At 48.1% G+C, this 24,256-nt stretch overlaps 1 protein-coding gene across 4 annotated transcripts in view; it reads left to right on the top strand.

Moving 5' to 3' along the window:
* LOC119179448 (uncharacterized) overlaps nucleotides 1–24,256 on the top strand; it is an 89,917-nt gene that overhangs the window by 43,781 nt on the left and 21,880 nt on the right. Inside the window, exons 1-2 of one of the 4 annotated variants that reach the window (XM_075869037.1) lie at nucleotides 20,544–20,650; nucleotides 20,800–20,959. The exons of 2 other annotated variants lie outside the window; for them this stretch is intronic. In XM_075869037.1, the coding sequence (XP_075725152.1) occupies nucleotides 20,923–20,959 (37 nt within the window). In that variant the 5' untranslated portion in view covers nucleotides 20,544–20,650; nucleotides 20,800–20,922. Of the gene's footprint in view, nucleotides 1–14,756; nucleotides 14,909–20,543; nucleotides 20,651–20,799; nucleotides 20,960–24,256 lie in introns of those variants that run through there. One more of the 4 variants, XM_075869038.1, reaches the window with a different exon arrangement.

Raw genomic sequence — 24,256 nt, 5'->3', positions numbered from 1 at the left:
GTTCCGAAGGGTTTTGAAATACTGACTTTTCTAGAGCGATGACATTTTACTCATTTGTTGGCCAAGAAGACATTTGAAATGTGGTTGCAAGAACATCAGCTATTTTCTTGACAGCCGACATTAACCGGTCGGCGGACTTCTTGTGTTGCGAATGAGTGTACTTGTAAGAGGCACGCCATCTCTCAATTTTCGTCTTTACATTTATTTCGAAGGCCTTTTTTTCTTCTTTGAATTGACGAAAATTGCCACTTTATCGAATTGCCAGACATTCTGTATATGTGTGTGAATATGATTTGGTGAATAGCAGCAGCAAACATTTCTACACGTATAGCTTGACGCGCACGCTTCCGAGTCTTGCAAATATATATTCAAGCAATTGAATCTCGCCACAGTTTCGATCATGCTGTCTCAGTGATCGCGCAACCCAATTTTCATGGCCAGATAACAGCCGTTCACGGTGGAACGGGGCCAAAGATAAAGACAAAGTAATCTTTACTTAAGGTGAGAAGAAAAACAAAAGACAAAAAAGGAAACCCGCAGGACTAGACCGGCTACCCGGTTGATTTAATATTGGCGTATGACAATACGCTGCAGCTTTGTGGTGCGCCAACTGCGACTCGGTCGCCCTTGAACAGGTTAAACGAGGTTGTTCGCTTTGAAGAAAAACAGTCAACAGACAGCGGCACGTGACGAGGCATGCCGAAAACGGGAGAGCCATTAGCGTCAACGCTTCGGAGTGGACCGGCCCGACGTGTGCATATATAAAAAGCGGCATGCCCGCGTCTTTGAGAGTATTTTGTTATCTTAGTTTCGCCGGACCTGACGTGCTTGTCTGCTTTTTGTTTCTGGTCATTTATGCGCCGTTGCGGACTCCCGAACAAATGTAGGGCACGGTCCGGTAAAAAAAAAAAAAAGTGGTTCTTGAAGAAGAAGGTGGCGCTGAGATACCTGTTTGTTGTTCATGTTTTATTTGTTATCCTCTTTCGCTCCGTGCGAAGATGTTATCGCTTTGACTACGTCTTTCGCTTTGCCCTTATTAGCTTCTCGCGTTTTTTTTTTTTTGTTGTTGTTGGTCCGTCTGTATTCTCGTTTGCCGCAGAAGGAGCACACTGGAGCAGACGACATAGTTAATGGTTATTTAGTTTTCAGAGCAGACGACAGGGTTGACGTGCGTTTAGTTTAAGAGCAGAATAAAAAAAAGAGAACAGGAGAATTTGGGCGCAGATGGCGGATTGACTATGGATTTGATGAATAATTGACGGCTCATACTATGCACTTAAGCGGAACGTATTCGCGGGCGAGTCGCTTCGTGATTGAAGACTTAACGCTGGCATGTAATTTGAAACAATGTGACAACACTGGATAGGTCAAAACGATAGGATATCATTTCTGAGAAACGTAATCAGAGTGGAAGACGATCAACTTGAACGACGCTTCGTTGAAACGGGTTAGGTCGGTTGACAGACGACTCGTGAACTTTTTTTTTTTTGAAGCTTACGCTTATAGACGAATCTCTCCGCTAGCGTCATACAACAGGTGACCTTCGTTAGAGAGACGAGCTAACGTTTTGACAACAATCAAGAAGAAGCGGACTAATAAAACTGGGACAAGTACCCTAACCTGAGATCCCTTCACGCTATTTATCCTGACGTGTTTCCCAATGACGCTTGCCCCGCATGTGGGGATGTATCCACGCTGGCGCACATGCTCTGGGAGTGCAAGGCAATGTACACTAACCCCAACACTACATCGGTCAGGTGGGAGGCGGCCCTACGCAGCTCCCTCCTGGCCGACCAACTTTGGGCCGTCCAGCAGGCCCGCGGAGCGGCCGATAGGCTTGGCCTAACGGTCCCGACGTGGGAGTCGCCCGCTGCGCGCCGACGCGCGCCTTGCAGGACCTCAATAAAGTTTCGCAACCAACCAACCAAGTCCCAGCCCGCGCGCGATTAGCTTGAGCAGACGACGGCTGAAGTGTGAGCGGGTGGTATGAGCCAGCAGACGACAGTCTGAGTCTATCAACGCAGACGACGTCGTCTTCTGGCGACGCAGACGACGCCTAGTCTCGCAGAAACGCGCCGTCGGCGTGATCGAAAGTGAGATCGTCAGCCAAGACTTTTCCCACGACGTTGGCTGATCGTTGATGACAGCTTGGAACGGAGATGGTTGCAAGACACCCTTAGCGTGCGAACGCGGGAAAACGCGATTGCGGACATCTTGCTCGTCAGCATGCGTGCATCTTCCTGCAGGGTGCTTATATTTTCTTTTCATCCGGGACTTCTTTGTTCGTTCGCAATCCTTGGCCCCGAATGCGAGGTAGCATAAAAACTAGGAGTAGAAAAAAAAAAGTGAAGCGCACTTGGGAAATGTTTTGACCTACAAGATGACCGCAATGCCTTTCGCCTCCCGATGGCTGAACCGACCTACTTTAGTTGTGCAAAAAATCCAGCAGAGGAAGAAAAAAACACAGGCTCTGACACGGCGTTGATGCCTCATCAAACTCTAAATGCGACAGGTGGCGTCATCAACACGGGTGATGTAAAATATCTGCATCGCGTCATGACGTCACAGGTCGCAAAAGTTTGTGACGCCCTCACAACGCACACTGTGCGAAATTTTATGTATTACTATATATATAAGCGACACTTCTGCAACCTTGTCGTCTGTTCACGAGTCACGTCAGAGTAGGGGAGAGATGCAGCCACTTTCGCAACACCAAAATTCTGATGCGAGAGCGAGTTGTTTGTCAATACTCAAATAGCTCTATCAAAAACTCGCGCTTAACGAGACGACGCGAGAGTTCAGTTCATCACAACGAGTGCACGAGTTGCTGCGACGTCGCCTCCGCGGACTGCAGCAGACGACGTACTTCATATGGCTCGTCGCAGAACTGATGTCGTCTGCTATTCGTCGCAGAAGTCAGTGTCGTCTGCTATATTCACGACGCTGGCGTCGTCTGCATTACAAACGACACGAACGTGATCCGTACAGCAAAGATGCACATGTCACCGACTCCCGCGCATTAACCCTAATCCACTTTGGTTATCAGTATATGTATACACTGCTGCTGCTCTCGTTTCTTGTACGCGTTCATTCCTTTTAATGGAATACGTTATCGCGCGCGCTTACAACTTTCGGAGAGACCCGAAACGCGCGGACAACGCCCATTCACAAGTCGTGCGCAGTGGCCAACGTGTTTGAAGAGAATAACAAAAACACGCACAGCTTACGGGTATACACTGGACGGAGCTCTATTAGCATTCTAGCGGCACTATACCGCACAACGGCTGCTAGGCCTAATGTGCTTCCAGTGTTAACGACGTAGGCGTAACGGTGAGGCTTTTCTTTCATATATATACAGCGTGCGCACTTCGCGAAAAAGCTTACGTGTGAGCCGCGCCTCTCTAGAAAAAAAAGATAAAAAAGGAAAAGAATAGAAAAAACGATCGGCGCAAATGGAAGGGTGCACACGCATCAAGCTGACGACGCTTTGTGGCCGCCTATAGCTAGCAATCAGGTGGGCCTAACGCCAACGCCCCCACAATAGTATAAAAACACGAAACGAAGTGTACGGCGTTAACTTCCTGGCCACGCGTATATATTCCACGTGTGGTGTCGCTGTTGCGAGCACCCAATAAGAGAGTTAGCGCATGCGCGGAAAGTCGGGTGCATCGTGAGCTGTGTACGGTGTCGCGAATTCCTAGCGGACCCGTTTTCACGCCGCATTCTTCTCCTTCTTCACGTCAGCGCAGATGTAACCGAGAAGTCACGCAAGTATCCGAGGTCTCGCTTTTTTTTTTTTTTTTGAGGGAACTGACAAAGCAACCGCGCCCCTTTCTTCAGCCCAGTTACCGGCATCCTTGTTGCATCACACATGTTATAAGAAAGAAACATTCAGGAAAAAAAAACTATAAATTCTTTGTAAGAAACAACCTAATAAAACCAAAATACAATGAAACGACAGAAGTTACAGGGGACGTTATCTTTATGTTTTAAATGCAGCGTAGCGTTCATGACATAAATTGAAATGAATTAAGGTGCAGTGTTGCTGTTGGGTGGACTTGAAAATGAGCCAGAACTCAAGCCAAAAGTAGCCAAAAGTAGCTATGTCATTTATTATTATCGTCATATTTGTATCCAAGCAGCGAAGGAGTGATATTCTGGATAACTTTTTTTAGTACTCTTTAATAAATAATATATACTGTTTTGAACGCACAGAAGCATAGAATCCCACATACAAGTTGCAAATAAATGTAATCGACAAATTGTAATGAATTCTTCGCGAGTCTATAAATTTTATTTAGAAAATTTGCTGGTAGGTGGGGGACTGCGCGCGCGTCGGCTGAAGCAACAGCGGAGCATAAAACTATGTATACTGTCCCGAAAAATAAAAAAAAGATGGCTTCTTAATGCGCGAAATCAGAAGTTTAAACGTAGCCAGAAGGTAGACCATGGCGCCAACTGAAAATCTTCATTGTCAAGTGGGGTCTAAAAGTATAGCCAATATGGCGCACAAGGTATAACGCGTTATTTGAAGGTTGCAGGTTCGATCCCTGCGTATACGGTGAAATAAAGTGGATGGATTTATCAGCTTTAATTCTCCCCCCCCTTATGTCATAAGTATACGGCAGCACAGCTAAAACATACATTTATTGTTTCCTGTATACCTTTCTTAGCCTCTTTGTCTGTTGCTTTCATTAGCACTGTTTCTAACAAAGCTTCGGACAATTCCCCCGTATGTTTTTCGTAACTTGCACTTGCGGTCAACATGACTTGCAACATGGAAGCTGGTAGCCTCATAGTTCAACGACCCCACGTGGCTCCACTAGCCCTTATTTTCAGAAGTTATCACTGTTCTTTTACTTGAGGATGATCCGAAACGCGAAAAAATGTTATTCAGTTGAGGAAATTAGGGCAATTTTCAAGCCATGCGCAGTGTTTTGAATTATAGTGTGGCCCCGCGTTCCCGTGTCTTATTAAGCGCGACTGTACATCCTTAAGTGCACGCGCGTTCACAATTCCCGAGCTACTCATTGCACGCAAAGTGAGGTTGGCTATAGTTAGCTTTCCATGACCGAAAAAAAAAAATCGCGCTATACTGTTGCTGCGAAGAACGAAGTTATGGAGGAGACTGACTGAGAAAGGTACACTCATTGCACATCCAAATAATCGTTGGTTGTTTAACGCCCCAAACCCACGATATGATTATTATAAGGCACGCCGTTGTCGAGGGCTCCAAAAACTTCGGTCACCTGTTGTCTTTTAGCTTACACCCAAATGTGACCGCACGGGCCTCTTGTATTTTTCGCACTACCGAAAAAGTGACCGCCACCGCTGTTATCGAACACGTGACCTTTCGGGTCAGCAGGCGCGCAGCGTAACCATTGTATCAACCCGCCGCGGTGGTCTAGTGGTTATGCTGTCATTGATTGATATGTGGGGTTTAACGTCCCCAAAACCACCATATAATAATGAGAGACGCCGTATAGTGGAGGGCTCGGGAAATTTTGACCACCTGGGGTTCTTTAACGTGCACCCAAATCTGAGCGCGCCGGCCTACAACATTTCCGCCTCCATCGGAAATGCAGCCGCCTCAGCCGGAATTCGATCCCGCGACCTGCGGGTCAGCAGCCGAGTACCTTAGCCACTAGTGGTTATGCTGCAGTGAACTAGAATATACTAATATATTTCAGTTCATTATAATTGTGGCACTGGGCTACTGACCATCGGCCAAGCACCGAATCCAAAAGCGACGCTTTTCCGTTATCTATATAGAGCACGATTCCGTAATTCACATTTTTCTTCCTCCACTCTTGTACTTTGCTCTCTTAATTTTTTTTTTCACCCGTTTCAATAGCACATTTCGAGCACGACTCGGCGTAAGATGCCCATCAACGCGCTTTCTTAAAAGGGAAAACTCAGTAGCCACAAGCGTGGGCGTATGTGGTACGTTAACGTAGCTCTTTATGCGGCCCGCCGCGTATCACTGCCACTGCTTTCTCTGTATATTGTTCACGAAGACGCACGCTGCTTCGCACAGACCATTAACGTTATTTTTTTCTTTTTTTCATTCTCTATACCATTCATATTTTCCCCCTCTCTCAACGATGACCCACCGCGCGTGCAGTGTTATGCCTGGTATGCGAGCGATGTTTCGTGCGAAAGGGACCGGGCCTGCCGTTCCCATTGTCCGAGCTCGCTTGGCGTCGTATATCTGTACGGGGCGGGGAGTGTACGAGAGAGGGCGCGCTCGAAAGGAGGTGTCCCCCTTTTTCTTTCTGTTTTCTCGCCTGGATTGACGCCGTATGCAAAGGTTCAATGGACTTCGAGATGCCCTGCAGTTCCCGAAAGAAGTTGTGCTTCAAGCTCTGTATATAGTTTCATTCCTGTGAAAGCGTTAACTCAGTTTCGGACGTTATTAAATTGAAGCAACATATTTGGCTTTATTTACGGGCATGAATTACTGACAACAAGCTATCATATTGACGAGAACTGCTCGTTCTCGCTAAAATGTGTTGTCTAAAAAAGAAAAACCAGCCCCCTTCCCCCCCTCTCTAACACACCAATGAAGCGTTATCGGAGTTACGACTTAGTTGTTGCCGTAATTGTCATATACGTTGCGCGGTGTTCCCCTAAGGGGGTCGGGGGTAGGGGGCAAAATTTCTCGCAGCGCCCCCTAAATATCATGTAAATGTGTGGGGCGAACTCTGCGCCTCCCTCCTCCCCCTCACGTGAGCACGCGTATGGTAATTCCTTATTGTTTTTTTTTTTGTCAACTTTGCACTATCAAAATTTTATGCTCTTTGGCGATGAAGAAATCTGTGTAGGTAAATCAATCAATTAATTACGCGGAATGTATATATTACTCAATAATAACGTTGAACTTACAGCCGAAAATCTCGATACAGCAGGGTCCGTCAGGACCTACGACGTCATGGCTAGCGGCGCAGAAGCTGCCGAGGTGGCGTTGCCGCCTGTACTTATGGTCCCTAACCAAGCGTCTAGTTGCGCAAGAGTGGTGCTTCTGGGTATTGCGAAAGGTTAATTGATTAAATCTGGAAGAATCGTTTTTTTTTTCTTTCCATTTAGTTATCCTTCTATCCACTATAACCGCGTGGAGGGAGCGTCCATATTATAATAGAAACCAATTATCCTCGACGAGTGTGAAAGTGGCCCATTACAATAATGCCCTGTCACGTATATACCACTCCAAGTCAACAAGGCGAGCATCGCGATTGGCAGATGCATGCTGCTTCTTGACGCGTAGTGGTCTATAAACGCATAGCGTTACAACACGGGCATGTTCCAAGGTTAGCAAGCCCCGGACAAACAAGCAAGCAAGCAAGCGCCCGAAATTCAAAAAAAGAAACGAATAGGGGGTATTTCCCAGACGAGCCGGCTTCCTGGACTTTTCCCCGACCGACCGAGGAAGAGTTGTGCCACGACTCCGCATAGCCGTCTCGCTTATTTTAGCATATATATAAGCCTTTATACGGGGCCGCGAGATCTTTCGACAGACTGTCACACCGCATTTGTAATACCCGTGTCACACGGGCAGAAAAAATGGCATTTACCCCCGAATGCCTTCAGATTTATTGCCATTCGCGCGGTGCCACACGGGCGAACAAAATGGCATTCTTCCGAATGCCATTCGCCGCCAACTGCCTTCGCCAAAACTCAGTTGACTGAGAAATGCCTACTCTCGACGACATAGCTCGCGAAGTGCGATTTACCTGAAAGTATATAAAACAAATCATATTGAGCTAAAAATGAAATTTCCCGTCTTTTATTTGCACTAAAGTCTTAAAAAGGTGCTTTGAACGTTATACAAAGAAAATAAAGTATTGATAATGAAACGCTTGTCAATTTTAGTGTCTATTTACGCTGTGGATCTGACTAGTGTGGGCTTAGGTTGCTACGGTTGACTGCAACGTTGTAAAACAAAGCAAGAAACTAAAACTTAGGACAGCGTAATACGCTTATTTCTACATTTGATGACTATCTGATGTGTATGAAGCTTGTAAATGCTTCTTAATTTTTTTATTGCTATTCACTCAATGCTCACTTGGAAGGTGCTGTGATCGACATCATCAAGTCAAATGTCATTCGCTTTGGAGGTGTGGCAGCGCCGGCGAAACGAATGTCATTCGGGAACTGAAGGCCTTCGCCACCAAATGTCATTTTCTATGCCCGTGTGGCACGGGTATTAACCTCTCCGCTATGTGCCACTCGATGGGCGTACACCATTTCGCTGCTTCTAACATAACTGTGGTTTCACTTGCGAACTTCCTGCCACCTATCGCCTATAAAGATTGCCGGATTAACGCAGCCGCTGCAATGACTGAGAAAGGTTATAAGTGATATCTGTTGGGCGTCGTATTTGGGAACAGGTGGCGACAAGGAGCCAGCATGAATTTTTCTTTTTAATGATGCGTTAATTAAATGTATTGCCATCTAGCATTCCTGCTTCCATCTTCCTGATATTTTCCTGTCTTAAAACACACATTTGTTCTTCTCTGTACCGTCAGCTACTGTCATTGACCAATCACGCTCTATCAAACATTTTCCGATTGTTTCTTCCTTTTTTCACTACAAATACTCAGCAAAACATGTATCTGCAAATGCAAGACTACTGCATGTTGTCACGGTAACGGAGGCTGACCAAGCCAAAACAGACACGACGACGAAGGATATAAGTGGATACGCCGTGACGCCATTGCGAAGTTCACGCCCTAGTTCTTTAGTGACGTCATAGACGCCGAAGCGCCTGCTGGGATTTCATTGAACAGCTTATAGAAACGTTATATAACGTTTAATGTTATAACGTTATAACGTATAATGTCTATGACGTTATATATGGTCACATACATTGAAAAAAAAAAGCGAACCCTGTGACGTCACATCGACGTGTACACCAGCGCGGAGGTTGAGATCAATGAAAGCGGGTTACGAAACAACGGTTGTCCGTTTTTTCAGCCGCTGATACGAAACCGCGTGGCGCACGATTACCATCCTACGCCAACCATATAGCGCTCATTTGAGTGCAAGTCTCGTTTATTCGGCAGTTCACGGGACGGCTTTTTGCTCTCCCATAGTAGAGTACCAAGTACTCTAAATCGTTAACCACTTCTTCTGAACACACAATTACCTGGTGGGCGTTTTTTTTTTTTTTCAGTCTTCCAGCAAGCTGCTTCTATAGGACCGCACGCGTGTTCTAAAAGCGTCTGCCTGGCCTAGCACGGCACTTAATTATGGCGTCACGCGGGATCTCCTGCTATTTCGAAGTATAGGTAGAGATAAGAGTTATATATAAATCGCACACCGACGGTCCGACAAGCCAGAGACAACAAACAAACAAAATCTTCGCAACGCACCTTGACAAATGCGCACGGACGATAGCAGACGACACCGCCGCCGAATTGGGGCCGAGCAGAGTGGCAGACGAAAACCCGTCTGGTCGTCTGCTGCTCCGGGTGGCAGCAGACGACACGATATGGCAAACGGCGTATATAGTAGTAGCGGCAGACAGCACGCAATATCTTTGCGTTGTTGCGGCTATTTTTGGGGGCCCGAACAAGTACGAATGCGCTTGTCCGACGTCATGGTACGCGGAGGCGGGTCCGGCACGAATGCGTCTGCCGCCCGGACCAGGTAAATCCGCCTGGGAAAAAGGAAACGCCTAGCTTAAAAGATGAGGCGACGATCGAATCGTCAAGCAACGCAAAGTGAAAAAAAAAAAAGAGTCAAGTGCGAATAAAGCAGTTCTTGCTTTTCTGTTCTATCTTGAGTTGCCAGTCGAGCAGACGAGTCTATGAAAAATAGCAGACGACGAAAAAAACAAAAAACAAGTGGCACTTACGGAAAGACAGACGGACGTCGTCCGCAAACACGGATTGCAGAAGTGAAGGAAGAAAACATGTGTACTCACACAAGTGCAAAACAAAACGAAGCTTTCGCAACATCCTTTGCTGAGCACACACACACACAGGCATGCACCATGCGAATTTTTTTTCCGTATCCGTTCCCTGATTTGTACAACCTTGATGCTACGGGTTACGGTATGTACACATGCACACACGCCAATTACGTCAACGGAGACAGCGCCCCATCCGGCACGCAAGCGAAGACGAATTAGCCGCAGACGAAGCAAGGACTAGACGTCTGTCAGTCGAGAAGGTCGGGACAACAGGTACATACAACGACCAATAGTGTTTGGCCAGAACAAATGCTTACTACATCCGTTTTGGGCATACGACGCAGCTACATAAAAGAGGAGCAAACAAGTCCGTAAGCTAAGACTGGATCAGAACTGATAGTGGAGTCGTTGCATGCGAAGCCTCAACCTATCGTAGACGTTCACGTATTCGTTTACCGAGAATCGCGTTCCTCTTGTTTCATTCTTCCTTGTCCAGTATGGCGAACAAACTTATTAATGTCAAAGGATATTTCAAAGTCACACATCGAAGCGTCACATGTTAGTCTTTAATTGAATGAAGTTCGTTCATTGCATTGTTTGATTAGCTGGAACATTCGTTCTTACAAGATTGCTGGGAGGCAGGGAAAAAAAAAACCGAAGACAAGCAGACCTACTAGTTTCGGTCGCTTCGGTCGCTGCTCTTCGCATCTCATGCTGGCATTTGAACGAGCCTCGTCGAATAAAGAGCAATGGGTAAATCCACGCTTATTCGAACCAATAGTCTGTCACGGTAAGCTGGGTCAATTACGATTCCGACCATTCTTCGCGCAAAGCACCGTGCGCGTGCACCGTGAATAGACACCGTGGTTTCACACGAATGCACGACGTGGCTTCACACTGTGATTACACATCGTAGGCATGAACAAGATTTACTGTGTGAACGACATAGACGTTTACCTAAAATGGGCGACCTCGACTTAGAGGTTGCTCGGCTGCCAGGCGTTCTACTTGGAATTTACCAGGACTGTAAATGTCTTCGCTGGCTCCACTCTCACTGCACTTGAGCGTAGCCGGTGATCATTGTTACAACGAGATGCCTTTTACACACCGAAGTTACGGTTCGTTTGGCGCCTTTTCACGTCTGCTTTCTTCGGAATTAAATTCTGACATAGGAAATTACGCGTAATCCAACTAAAGAATACGGCAGACGTGCTTCGAATTTTACGCGCAATGACTAACGCCGAAGAGCGAGTGTTATGTAGCAGTTAAACAAAAGGAAAAAAATATAAGGCTCCGCGTGTCGACAAAGAGAAGGTGTGTAATGCGAGAAAGGCGTCGCATTCCTTCGGTGATTTTCACGGTCATTCTGCGACGGCGGTAGCGGAAAGCCTGCGTGGGAACCCAAAGACATGTGCATATCCGCACAGTGACGCATAAAAGTAGTTTGTTTTATTTTGTTTCCTCGTTACGGGGGAGAAAGGTCACGGCCGAGAGAACAGGACACAATGGAGCCTCGACTGCCGTCCCACTGCCTCGCAAGAACAGGGAGGAAATGTGCGTTCCACGTACACAGCCTAAGACAAAGATTCCAGAGGTGGAATCGAGCGTCCGCCGCCAGAGATACAGGAAATCGGAATTCGCACATTTCCGGTTCGGTGTGTGAACTAATCTATGCTACCGCTCATCTTTATTCCGTATTCTGTGTAGCGTTTCAAAACCGGTGTAGAAGTTGAGAGGGGAAAAAATACACTAAAACGAAAGAACGTGATAACAGGCCTCCATCGAAGTCGTCTGTTTGTTATATGCTTGTACAGTGTTGAGTTGCAGACGACGCGTCGTCTGTTTCTATTGAAGCATCATTTATTTACTTGTACGATATAAATGCAGGCGACAAGTCCTTACACGGTATTGGTCTAGATACGCGCTGTCTATTTCCACTGGAATTCGATATTGACTCCTGCGGTTCAGATGCAGACGACAACTCCTCAAATCGTCTGCCGTGCTTATTAGCGACATCTCTTGTGCTGGTTCAGTCGCAGGTGGCATGCGCAAACGATAACCGCAGTCAGTTCCACTATTTTTAGATGTCTGCAAAAACTTTCGCGCTGCTGGCTGCGGTGTGGTTACGAGAGACACGACCCACGAAGTCGTTACAAAACGTCTACAGTAGATGTGCGATGACCACACGCCAGTACGTTCTTCGAAGCGCTGGTTCAAACAGACGCCTCGCCTGCATTGCTTTCTTCTTTCTTTCTTATGTGATTCTTAAAGGGAAAAGAAGAGAAAAGTGAGCCCCGTAACTGTCTGCATCAGAGTGCGACATCTCAACAGTAGCTCACAAGGGATCTGGGTTGGATGCCAACGAATGTGAGGGTCGAATCCGCAGTCTGCAATATTGAATGTCGCACGAATACACTGCCGCATAGAAGGCAAATGGCCGCATTTTACCGTTGCACACACTGCAGACATTCAGTTGAATTTTGCGGGAGTCGTTTTATGTTGCCACTGAATTCAGTATAGGCGCGCGTAATAGTTCACGCTTGGTGAGCGACGCCATGAAAGAGCTCTACGTGGTATCACGTATAATAACGACAGAAAACGGCGTTTTTCGAATAAAAGGGGTGTGGAGCTCCGAAAGCACCTATGAATAATAAATAACGGTGTCGCCTGCTTGCAGTCCGAAAAGATCTTGAATTTACTTGTAAAAAAAAACAACAACAACAACAGAATTTGCACAAAAACAGAGGTCGTCTGTTTCTTCCTCAAACCAGTGACTGGAAGTTTTCTGGAAAGCGAAAGTATGTTATGTCAATCACAGGCCGTCTGGATCACAAGAAACAGTGGTACAACCTCAAAGTTTGGCAGACCATCACTGCATTACGGTTGAGTGAGAAACGGTGGCAGTCAGAACAGAGTCGTGCCAACCTTATGTAATGTTAGCCAGTATTGAAGATGAGCCGGTGCTAGCCAATCATCACTAGCCGACGTACGTACAACAGGAATCGTCGTACACCTCATCGCACGGAGAATGTATATGAAGATTCCTGTTGTACTGTATCGCAGAGAAAGTGGGAATAGGAAGTCAGACGAATGCGTTATCTTCGAAAGGTGTGAAAATAAGAAAAAAAAAAGTGACCTAGATAGCATTATACGAGGACGCGACCTCGGAAGTAAGTCATCGCTGGCCACAGATCCGTTGCTGTACGACGACTTCTCGAGATAGTTCCAGATAGCTCCACGTGCATCAGTCGCGAGTCACAAGAAGTCGTTAACGTAACTTCCGTTTGATGGCGCAATTTACAGCTCGTGGCAGGAAGCGCGTTACAGATACAGAGTCATGGACCAAAAAAAACAAGTACACCGTTGTGCGTTAACAAGACGCCTCGTCTGCACCAACCCAGATCGCGTACCACCCTATACAGCGGTGGCATAGCTACTTCCAATCCTACCCGCAGGGCCGAGATCGTTTACGCGAGGAAGTGGTGCAACCGTTCGTTCCTTTTTTTTTTTCGTCTGGCGTAGCAGTCGCTGCCGTTTCGTTCCATACGCAGGTCGTAACCGCAAGACGGCGCTAGCACCGCAAGTCCCTCCCCCCCCCCCGAGTCTGTCGGCTTGCAGAGGAAAAGCTCAATTAAAACGAATTCGATACGGCGGCGTCTTCTTGGAAATGCGATGCTCGCTGCCTTGGTGGGCGTTCTTCTTATCACAGCATACCAAGCAACCGCGAACCACCTCGCGCGGCGAGCTATCGCTCTTTAGTTCGAATCAGCACCACCAAAATAGAAAAGGGCACGTTGGCAACTTTTCTTTATTTCCATTCTGGCGGCCGAAGCTTCATTAGAGAGGCAAAACGGCCCGGCCATTCACTCCCGAGCGTACATAAAAGAAAACAAAAGAGGATGCTTTGTGTGTGTGTATCACTCCGGGCGCTAGCTAGCGGTGTCTTCTCGGCCGTGCATCGCTGGGCATCAGACGCCGTCGACGGCTGGTTCGGTGGCCCCCCATAAACGAGGCCTCCCGAATATAGCCAGCCGTGGAGGCAGTCAGGCATGCTTGAAGGTGCGCGCACACACGCTGCGGCATAATCGCCGCTTCTCTGAAAGCGGATGTCTCGGACGGCCCGAGATTTGGGTCACGGAGTTTCTTCCTCGCTGCCGCACTTCTTTCTTTTTGTGCACTTCTTTAGGTGGTTTGGAAGTTTTTGGGAACTGCTGCTCGTCGCTTTGGAGAAACACCTCAGAAGACGAGGGTGAGGGTAAGGTAGAGAGTGAGGAGGATGGGGAATTCCATTTGCAAATCTGATGCGGTACCCCCCCCTCCCCCCGCGTACCTGTAACACCCCCTCCTTTCCCCCACTTTCAAAACCTCCAAACTCGCACCGAACAACTTTTCACTCACTTTCAGTCCCCAGTCGGGCATATGCCGTCCGTTGTGAGGACTTTCGGTTTCTCCCGTCTTTGTGTGCTGCCCTCACCCTCTCTTTTTTTTCTTTACGGTTCTCCCCGAAAAATCCCACGCGGCAAAAAGTGGGGAGGGGGCCCCCTGACGTGAAGAGTCATAACAATATCCAGGAAAAAAAAAACTCGCTTCTGTAGCGAGGGTGCGTGAGGCGCGCTATTCGTCCTTCTGTTTTCGGTGGCGCGTTGTCGCCTGCATCGCCGTCCTTGTGCTTCGCGTTGCGAGTCGCCTGTACTCCAGCTGCTTCGTACCTCGCGTCTCCGACCCAGTGGTTGTGTTTCGTGTTCGTTTTGAGCCGTCCACGAACCAGCGCAGTTGTGCTTCGCGTTTCTTGTGAGTAGTCTGCACACCAACGTTGGTTTTTCGAGTCGTCTGCCAGCTGAAGTTCACGTGGTTCTCCTGTGTTTTGTGTCGTCTGGAATCCAGCGTCGCGGTGCTTCTCGAGTCGTCTGCGACCTGGTCGTCGTGCTTCGTCTGGATTCGCCCGTCGTCTGCTAGCCGGTCAGAACGTTTCACTGCCAAGGGCTGTCCATCCTAGTGAGTGGAACGCTTTCTATGTAGCTTTATGGCCCGTATGTGTGGCAAGGGAAACGGTTGCTGTAAGAAAAAGAGAAAGAATATCAGAAAGGTGGGGACGTTAACTATACCTAGTCCAGTTCGCTACCCTTCGCGTGAGGAGAGGGGAATAATGGAGTAAAGGAGAGAGAAGGAGATGGACATAGCACACCGCACACACAATGCAGGGTTTCATAGGCGGTCACTCAGTGATGTTGCCCTCAAGAGTTGTAGAAGAGCTCGTGTGGCTTTCCAGGCTGATGTACTTGACCACGCACCCAAGATCTTCTCCCGAGTGAAGAGACGATCATTCAGTCTTCTCATGGCACACTGGAGAGTCTAGCGATATTGTGCAAAGGCGTGACGATGACACCTGACATGGTCGAGAGTTTCTGCGCTATTGTAGTTTTCACTGTTGGGGTAGTCAGCCTTACCAGTGCGATAGTTGAATGAGTTGTTGAAGGCTACGCCGACCCACAACTGACACAGCACTGCAGAGGGTCGCGTCGCGAAGTCTTTCATGACAGTTGTGGTTGAAGTAATGAACCGAGGTTCTGTGGTCGTCGAGTAAAAAAAAGCACCAGCGGAAACCCAACGAAGAGGAACGACGAGCACACAGTGAGCTTCATCTGGTGCCTTGTTTTCGCTGGCGCTGTTTTACTGAACGTATGAACGATACAAGCCCAAAAATGCATCTTGACAAGGGAAACACACATCACGACTTGCTGCTGAGCCAAGTGTTTGTTTTGTATGTGTGTTGTCTGGAGGTGTAGTGGGGATGAATGATGTGTGTGCCGGGCTTAACTGGTCTGCAGTACAAACCTACAAATTGCTGAAAAAATTATAATTAAAGATATTCGGCCATGCTGGTGGTGACTGATCGGATGCCTTGTCACTCCTGCAAATTCAAATGCATAATAAAAGACGATATGTTCGCTTGTCGGGCTACATACAACGTGCTGCAAGAATGCAAGATTCATTCTTCATGCAGGAAGAGAAGTTCCCAGTACAAATTTTCGTGGTTTGTGGGTGCATCTTGACTACCGGCAATGGTAGCGCCAGAACACACAGCCTAGCCAGTTGGCGCAGCAAAACCGAGTCTTCCAATGCGTAGCCTAGCGAGTAGACGCAGCACAACCGGACTTGTCCATGCATATTATTTTCTTTTTTAGTCGTGAGCAAGCAGGTCACGGCTGAGTATGTAAGCGCCCATGTAGCGTTCGTAGAAAACGCGCCAAAAAGGGCATTGACACTTCGGCGTCTCAATGTGTTCAGCGAGAGTTTCATTTTCTTGGTATCCCTGACAGTCGGTTGGATGGATGGATGGATGGATATGGCTGTACCCTTTAGATCGGGCGGTGGCTAGCGCCACCAAACCGTAATACTCAATGAACTCAAAACTATATTTATTTATTTTTTCCTTAAAAAGTGAGTTTGAGGATTCGTACTTTGCAGTGAAGAGTTTAATTTTCACTCGTGCCTTGACTTTAGCCACCAATCAGATAACCTCCTTCTGGTTAAGTCTACTTGCTTAAAGTCTATTTTGCCCTCCCGGTCCCTAAACCCCAGTGCTTTGAAAAACTCTGCGCCATCATCCTGAACTATAGGGTGAAGCCCTTTACAGAACATTATCAAGTGTTCGTACCAACAAAGCTTCGTCGCGCCCTCTGGTCCACTGTCAGGGACCATGTTTACAGTCATATTCTTACCTCCCAGGGCCTACTTTTATCTCAATTATCTGTTTTATGACTTGTGTCTTTCTGCACATCCGCCTCTAAAAGCTAAATTTAACGCTCGCATTGAGGAAAAAAAAACGCACGTGGTGGGCTCTGGGTTGTTTACGCATTAAGCATCTGATCGAACAACGCTAAAATTTTCAGCTTAGAACGTCTCCGTTTCGTGGCAACTCAACTGTCAATGCGAGTAATGGACCGATTCGCACGAATATGCGTTCTAAACAGACTTATCCAAATCGGCGCTGATACGTTATCCGTGACCCACCACTGCGAGACGAATCATTCGGATAGCTACGTTATCCTGGGAAAAGACACGCAACCCCCCCCCCCCCCCCCCATTCTCATTTGTCTTCCCCGCAACCCGCCAAGGTCAGCGCGTTGTCAAGGCCATGAGCTTTACCAGGCCGGCCGTCGTACCCAAGGTGCCTTGCTGCTTTTGAGCTGAAATAAACTCGGGTCACCGTGACTCATTCCTTCCTTTTCGAAGCCTTCCAGAGTGTGCCGAGGACTTCCTTCATATGCCACGTGCGCCACAGCTTTCGTTCCTCCAGCTGACTGCAAAGAAAGGAAAACGTGCGTGGCGATTATCCCGAACGTGCCCTCTCATCCTCCCTCCACCCCGCCCCCCCCTATTTTCTTGTTTGACATTGTGGATGAAGCGTGGGGAGGGAAGAAGTCCCCCCCTTTGGCACACTGGTTTTCGTGAGTCATACAGTTGACTTAAGACCCTCGTTTTTCGAGCCACAATGATCGAGGCGCTGAAGATAGCGGACGGCCCATGGCGAGCTCGCGGGACGGAAGGGAAAGTAGGGGGAGGCGCGCAGTGGAATACGGGTTTGAGGCGACGACGGTCGGTTAGAAAGAAGCGGTCACGTGCACTTCCCCTGCGCGGTTGCCGGTGTTGCGTGTCCGACCGTGAAGAAGCGATTGGCGTCTTTGGAGCCAGCGGGAGCTCTCACAGGAGGCGTTGTGTTTGCGTCGACCATTCGAGAGCGCTAAAAATTTCGCACACCCGCACGCCGATCGCAGCGCTGCGGGAGTAACGAAGGAAAAACTCCGAGGGGCTCGTTTTATAACGAAAGCGACAGGCAACCGTGCGCCCTGGCAGGAGGATGCAAAAGATGCACTGGCGCCGGTGAAGCCGCAACAGCGCTACGCCTTCGCCACGGCAATGCAACACGGGTTTCTACCCGTCGCCCACGCACACACAAAACCATCCCCAATCCCTCGACACCTGGAAACGTTCTACCATCGTCTCCGGCTGAACAGTGCTTACGGAAAGAGCTTACGGTACCGCTTCGGTCAAGTAGAAAGTCCACACTGCAATGACCGTGGTTCCATGGAAACTGTAAAACATATCTTGTTTGAGTGCCGAGCGTATGCTGATGAGCGTGAGCTCTATGAACACTGCATGCATCTGTTAACCCAAAGAACTTTGTCAGTTGATTGTTTCCTGGGCCCTTTCCCCAGCTCCACGCAACAGAGGCATGCGGTGAAACATTTATTCACGTATTTAGACAATATCGGTGAGCTAGACAATCTGTAGTGACACATTGCACACTTGTAATAAGTCATTCTGTCAGCACACGACCCCGCCAACGAGACAAAAACAAAAATCCTGTATATTTACTTTTTTTCTTTCCACCTTACATTTCAAATATTCTCTCTCTCTCTTCTTCTTTTTCAGTCCCCAATCTCCCTCCCCACGCAGAATAGTTAGTCAGCGATTTACACACGCCGGCTTAATTCTCTGCTTTTCAATAAAGAGCTCACACACACACAATCCTCCCGACGCCCTTGCAATGAACGCAATGAAAAGCACACGGGATATTATTTGTGGCTTCCTAACTGTAGTGTAATGATTGCCATTTAAACTGAAAGGGATCAAAGTAGACAAAAAAATCACCCTTTCCGTCGAAGGGATCCGAGCCCACAACCTGAAGTCATCGCATCGCATTCCACCGACGGAAAGCGACTTTCGTTCACCATAATTACTTTCGATTCAAGTCAGTTGACCAACAACTTCATTGAAAGATCCTGAGGTAAACTCCTCAGCCACCGGAGGGCCCACGAGGGATGCCCAAGCAGCCGCTACCATGGCGGTAACACGGTTGCATTCCGTCAGTTCTTGGGCCGCCTGACTGCCTTGAGTTGGTGGTGCACCTCGGGGCAACCGATTGCCTCTTTGCGGTCAGAATCACGGATAACGTGTCCCTGAGGTAACGCGGAACATTGCCAGAGCGTGTGCAAAAGTGAACAGCGAAGTTCTCTCTACTCTGTACATAGTGGAGCGATGTCGGAGTTGTAATGACTCAGTCGGCGCCAAGATGGGTACGGCCTCGTTTGTAGCGTGCGAAAGACTACCGCTTGAAAAGCGTTCGACATTTGTGTGTGTCAAGAGGTATTGGCTCCTGTCGTTACGATAGTGAAATGCAATTTGGTTGTAGGTGAGTTAGGGGTCGTTTCACTGCATGTCTGGGCCCAGCTCTTACGGTGGCTGATTGATCGTCGCGGAGGGCGAGTTGAGCTATCGTGTACGGTGATGAGCCGCTTCGTTGAGGTTTGGGTTGCGTGAGTGGATGTCTTTCTTTGCCTATGTGGACAGGGAACCAAGGAGGTAGTGCGCGTTTGTAAAATGTGGTCTGCTTCACGCGCCATATTGCCGGTTTCGTAAGCCCGAATGGTGGCGCGGGAGTCTCCGAAGACGGTGTGCGAGGTGTCGATCATCGCCAAAGTTGTGGCAACCTGCTCGGCTATGGCGCTCGTTGCTAGCCTAACCCAAGAGGCTGAGCGTAAGGCTCCATCGCCACGAGTGCAAAAGAGGAGGAATTACCGTATTGCGCCGCATCGACAAATACGGTAGGGTCGGGGTTCGTGGCGGTGCGAGTAGTAATTATTACACTGCATAATTTTCTTGCGGGCAGCGCGACCCGGACTTTTCCCCCCATAATTCTGCCCTCGGCAAAATGATGTCGAACTACCCAACCCACCCAGCTTGCCGTTCTGGTTCAGTTTATTACACTGGTTTTAAGAGACAATGTACCCTAAAGTTTCCTTGGACTAATTGCCGGTCAGTTTAATTAGCCATTTACAGAGGGTCTGTAGTTCACGCATGTTCACGCGAGCTGCGTATATGCATATGTGCTTGCAATATCTACACACAATATGCAAGTGTATTGGGGAAGGGGGGGGGGCGGAGACAGCGTTAACCCCTTATATCTGACTACACTAGCGCTGCTTCCCCATTCCTCTAGCAGTTCGAGTGTGACGTCAGAGACAGCTCGGAGGCGACGCCAGTGGTACCGTATACTCGTTCTTCTACGGCAGGTTGGTGGTGGATTGTAAGCATACGTAATTACCAGCAAGCGAAAGCGCAATTCGAATCGCACTCACTCGCTTCATGAGCGCCGCGGCTGGGCCGGAATACTCAAACCGAGGCCGCGCCCTTTGGCCCATTGTTACATACCAAGTCATTCCGAGTGGCACCACACCGGTGAAATCTGCAGCGCCGGCTGCGTCGCCGAGCAATTTACGAAACTCCTCGCGTACGCGACCTTGCTTGGATCTCCATGCCTCCTTCATTCATATGCCACACGAGTGTACGCTCGTCCATTTTTAGAAACGGGTGAAGGAAGTGAGGGGACGGCGAGTAAAAGTGGTCTTGCTAAACGGTCGCGTATTGCCTACCACGGTGGCAACACACTGACATAGGGCAGCACCACTGCCAACGTTCTCAGATACCATACATACAGACCCCCCCCCCTTCACACGTCACTCAAAACCACCAATGACGTACGGACCGCCACCTGCTTTTTCCGATTGGCTGGCACTTGGTTTGCGCGGGAATAAAGAGTTTTGCGAGACAGCTAGCTAGCCAGTAAGTAGCCGAGCCACGCATTTCAAAAAGTGTCGCGGACGGCGCCACCACCACAGCACAGCAGCAGCTCGCGTTACGTGCCAAGCCGGAAGTCTCCCAAGACAATGGCGGGTGAGGAGGAACCCACGAAAGAGTGGGGGGGGGGGGGCGTTCTTGAATCGCGAGTCGGGTCGGGGGGCTATAATTGCTTCCGCGCGCTTGCGTATTGATTGGTGCGTCCGTGCTGTAACGCAAGCGCATATCCGTATCTGAATTCGCAGCAGCGGCATATTCGAGTCGGCGGTCGCGGCGGGCGAAAGGTCTGCTGTCCAGGATCGACCAAGGTTGAGGTGTGTGGTGTGCTTGCGTGTGCGCGTTGTGTTCCTTCGAAGGGGATCCGCTTGATGACTTCGTGCGGCCGTCGCAACTTGCACGATACCGGTGAGTGAGCTTTTCGCGTGAAAAAAAAAAAAAAAGTGATACACTCGGCGGATTTCGTGGCTGACTGTTGTCTCGTGCGCGGTGTCCTCTCTTCGGCCGATCGGGCCCTCGTCCACGGACTTCTCTGACCGACTCCCAACCTTTTACTTTTCTCTCAATCTTTACTTATCTCTATGCTCCTTACTTATCTCTATAATTCCCTCCTTATACCTTTCCTTGTGAGCTGCTGCTGAGGTATCGCAGTTGTGAGGTTCACATTTTTCTTTTTCTCACTTAAAAGTCAATACCTCTCACCGCCCCCCCCCCCCCCCTGCCGAAAAAAGAAAACGCTGTGCAGGTTAGTTGACCCTCAGTGTTTGACAACTGCAACGTGTAACTGCACAAAAGTCCACGCAGTGCGTATGTTATGATGCGCACTATCCTGTGTGTGCTTTTATGCCTTGCGATGCAATGAGGTTCTGACGCTTGTTGGAGGGCGAAAGGCGCTTCAGAAGGACGGTAGAAGAGGAGACAAAGAACAACGTCAAACATCTAACGGCCTCCCTACTGGATTCAGTTAAACGTGGATTTCGTTCCAGTCAGGGTAATTACATGTCACAACTTTCGATCGTCCCGAGCGGCGACGACAGGCTTGGAATTCTGTCGGGCATTACGACGATCCATTGAAGGAATGTTTCGACATTCGCCTTGCCCCGTCTTGATTGCTGGTCCGTTGTCGGTTCATGTCTGTATAAGTACCCAATTAGCTTTCGCGATTGAGCGATTCTTCAAATGCGCACTAGGGGGCGTTGCGATCGGTCAATCGTATCATCGATTGACCGATGACACACCTTAGAGACTTGGAAGAGCCACCACATATTAAAAATTATGTTTGGGAAGGGTGTAACAGGACCATATCGGAAAGGAAAGGTGGGGGTGTAGGAATGCTAATTCACCGCGGAGCCAAATGGGTTAGAGTGAAACAGACGTGTTCAGAGCACCTCTGGGTTCGGGGCACAGTAGGTGGAAAGGAAACGTGGCTAGGGGTAGCCTACTTGTGGACGGGGAATAACTGCAGAGAAAAGAATCAGGAGATAGTGGATTGCATGAGTGCGGATATTAAGGAATTTGGTAATGGGGCCGAAATCATCCTTCTAGGGGACATGAATGCCCACATACATGACCTTGACGGATATTCAGACACCAATGGGAAGTTATTACTAGATCTTTGCGAGCAACATAGTCTGGAGATAGTTAACACGGGGCCTAAATGTGACGGCCAGATCACATGGGAAGTCGGAAACAAGCAATCAAGTATTGATTATTGTCTCATGACTGAAGGAATTTACCACAAACTGACAGAAATGAGGATAGACGAGGAAGGCATTAACAGCTTGGGTAGTGATCATAAACGAATAACATTACAAATGGGATACGAAACTGAAAATATGAGCATGGAATCAAAGTCTGGCAGCTCGTATTTAAATGACAAACAAATAATAAATATAGCCGCAAGAGTCGAGGAAGAAGTAGGCGAAATACCAGGCAAGGACTGGGAGTATAGTGAGCTGTTACATCTAATGACGAAGGAGATAGGGAAAGAGAAGAAAACTGTTTGCTGGAAAGGAAAAAGGAAGCCAAAAAGTTGGTGGAACAAGGAAATCTGGGAGGCGATCGAGAAGCGACGCGAAGCCTCACGGGAGCATAGAAAGGCAAAAAAGGAGAAGCGGCCGCAGGACGAAGTAAAAAAAATATGGGAAATATATTTAGAGAAAAAATCTCTTGTACAGAAATTGGTAGAGGCAAAAATTAAAGGTGAAAGTGAACGCTGGATGACAGAGATACACGAAAAAAAGGAGGCCGCGCCTAGGATTTTTTGGAGCCACATAAAGGCGCTAGGTAGGAAGTCTGTCACAACGCAACAACATATTCTAGATGAAGGAGGAAATCAATTGGAAGGGTACGAAGCGCTAGGTTACATCCAAAAGGTAACAGCCGATTCGTTTCAAAAGAGCGTCCAGGGGATCTCCCCGGTGAGTAAAAGTGTGGCGGAGAAAGCAACAGAGGAAGAGCTAGTACTTGATAATTTCAACTGGAAAAAGGCCGAAGGAAAAATTCCAAAGCGCACTGCCGCGGGTTTAGATGGGATTCCCGTTAGCCTCATTAACGAACTAGGACATAACACTAAAGAAGCATTGTTAAAAGCAGTAGAAAAAAGCTTAAAGGACGGACAAATACCGGACAGTTGGCGACAAAGTAGAATGAACTTAATCTATAAAGGCAAGGGAGAAAAGGACAAGATTCGCTCGTATAGACCACTAACAATTACATCGGTACTATACAGGATGGCGATGCAAGCAGTAAAAATGAAAATAGAAACATGGGCCGAACATAACGATATTTTGGGAGAACTTCAGAACGGATTTCGAGTCGTCAGGCGGTTAGACGATAACCTGTTTGTTCTCACTCAGTGTATAGAAATATCCAAAATAGAGAATAGGCCCTTGTACGTGGCTTTTCTAGACATCACGGGGGCATACGACAACGTTAATCAGGAAATTTTGTGGGATATATTGAAAGGAATGGGCATGGGCGACGACTGTATACAGCTTTTGAGGGAGATATACCGAGAAAATACAGTTTGCATAGAGTGGGAAGGAATGCGTAGCAAAGAGAACGTTGAGGTTAGCAGGGGTCTGAGACAGGGATGTCCTTTGTCCCCGCTGTTATTCATGCTGTACATGGTGAGTATGGAAAAAGCGCTAGAAGGTAGCAACATTGGTTTTAATCTGTCACACAAACAGGGCGGCATGATGATTGAGCAGAAGCTTCCAGGTTTATTTTATGCGGACGATATCGTCTTATTTGCGGACAGTCGAGATGATATACAGCAGCTGGCGAATATATGCGGAAGGGAAGGTGAAGCTCTTGGACTAGGATTCAGTGTAACGAAGTGTGGATTGATGGTATTCAATGATCCCTGTGATCAGACGGTGTCCATACAAGGCCAAGAAATACCGAGGGTAAGTGAATACAAGTACCTTGGAGTATGGGTAAATGAGAGTGATAGATACATGGAGGTACAGGAAAAAGCCTCGGCAGCAAAAGGAAAGAGGAATGCGGCAATAATGAAGCACAGAGCGTTGTGGGGATACAATAGGTATGAGGTGCTTCGAGGTCTGTGGAAGGGTGTAATGGTTCCAGGGCTTACTTTTGGGAACTCAGTGGTGTGCATGAGGGCAGAGGTGCAAGCGGGAATGGATGTAAATCAAAGGACTGTGGGACGCCTCGCGTTGGGTGCTCACGGGAAGACGACAA

The sequence above is a fragment of the Rhipicephalus microplus genome, chromosome 7 (assembly GCF_043290135.1).
Source record: "Rhipicephalus microplus isolate Deutch F79 chromosome 7, USDA_Rmic, whole genome shotgun sequence".
Lineage (NCBI taxonomy): Eukaryota > Metazoa > Arthropoda > Arachnida > Ixodida > Ixodidae > Rhipicephalus > Rhipicephalus microplus.
The sequence above is the reverse complement of the archived record's forward strand: the minus strand, read 5'-3'. Positions and strand labels throughout refer to the sequence as shown.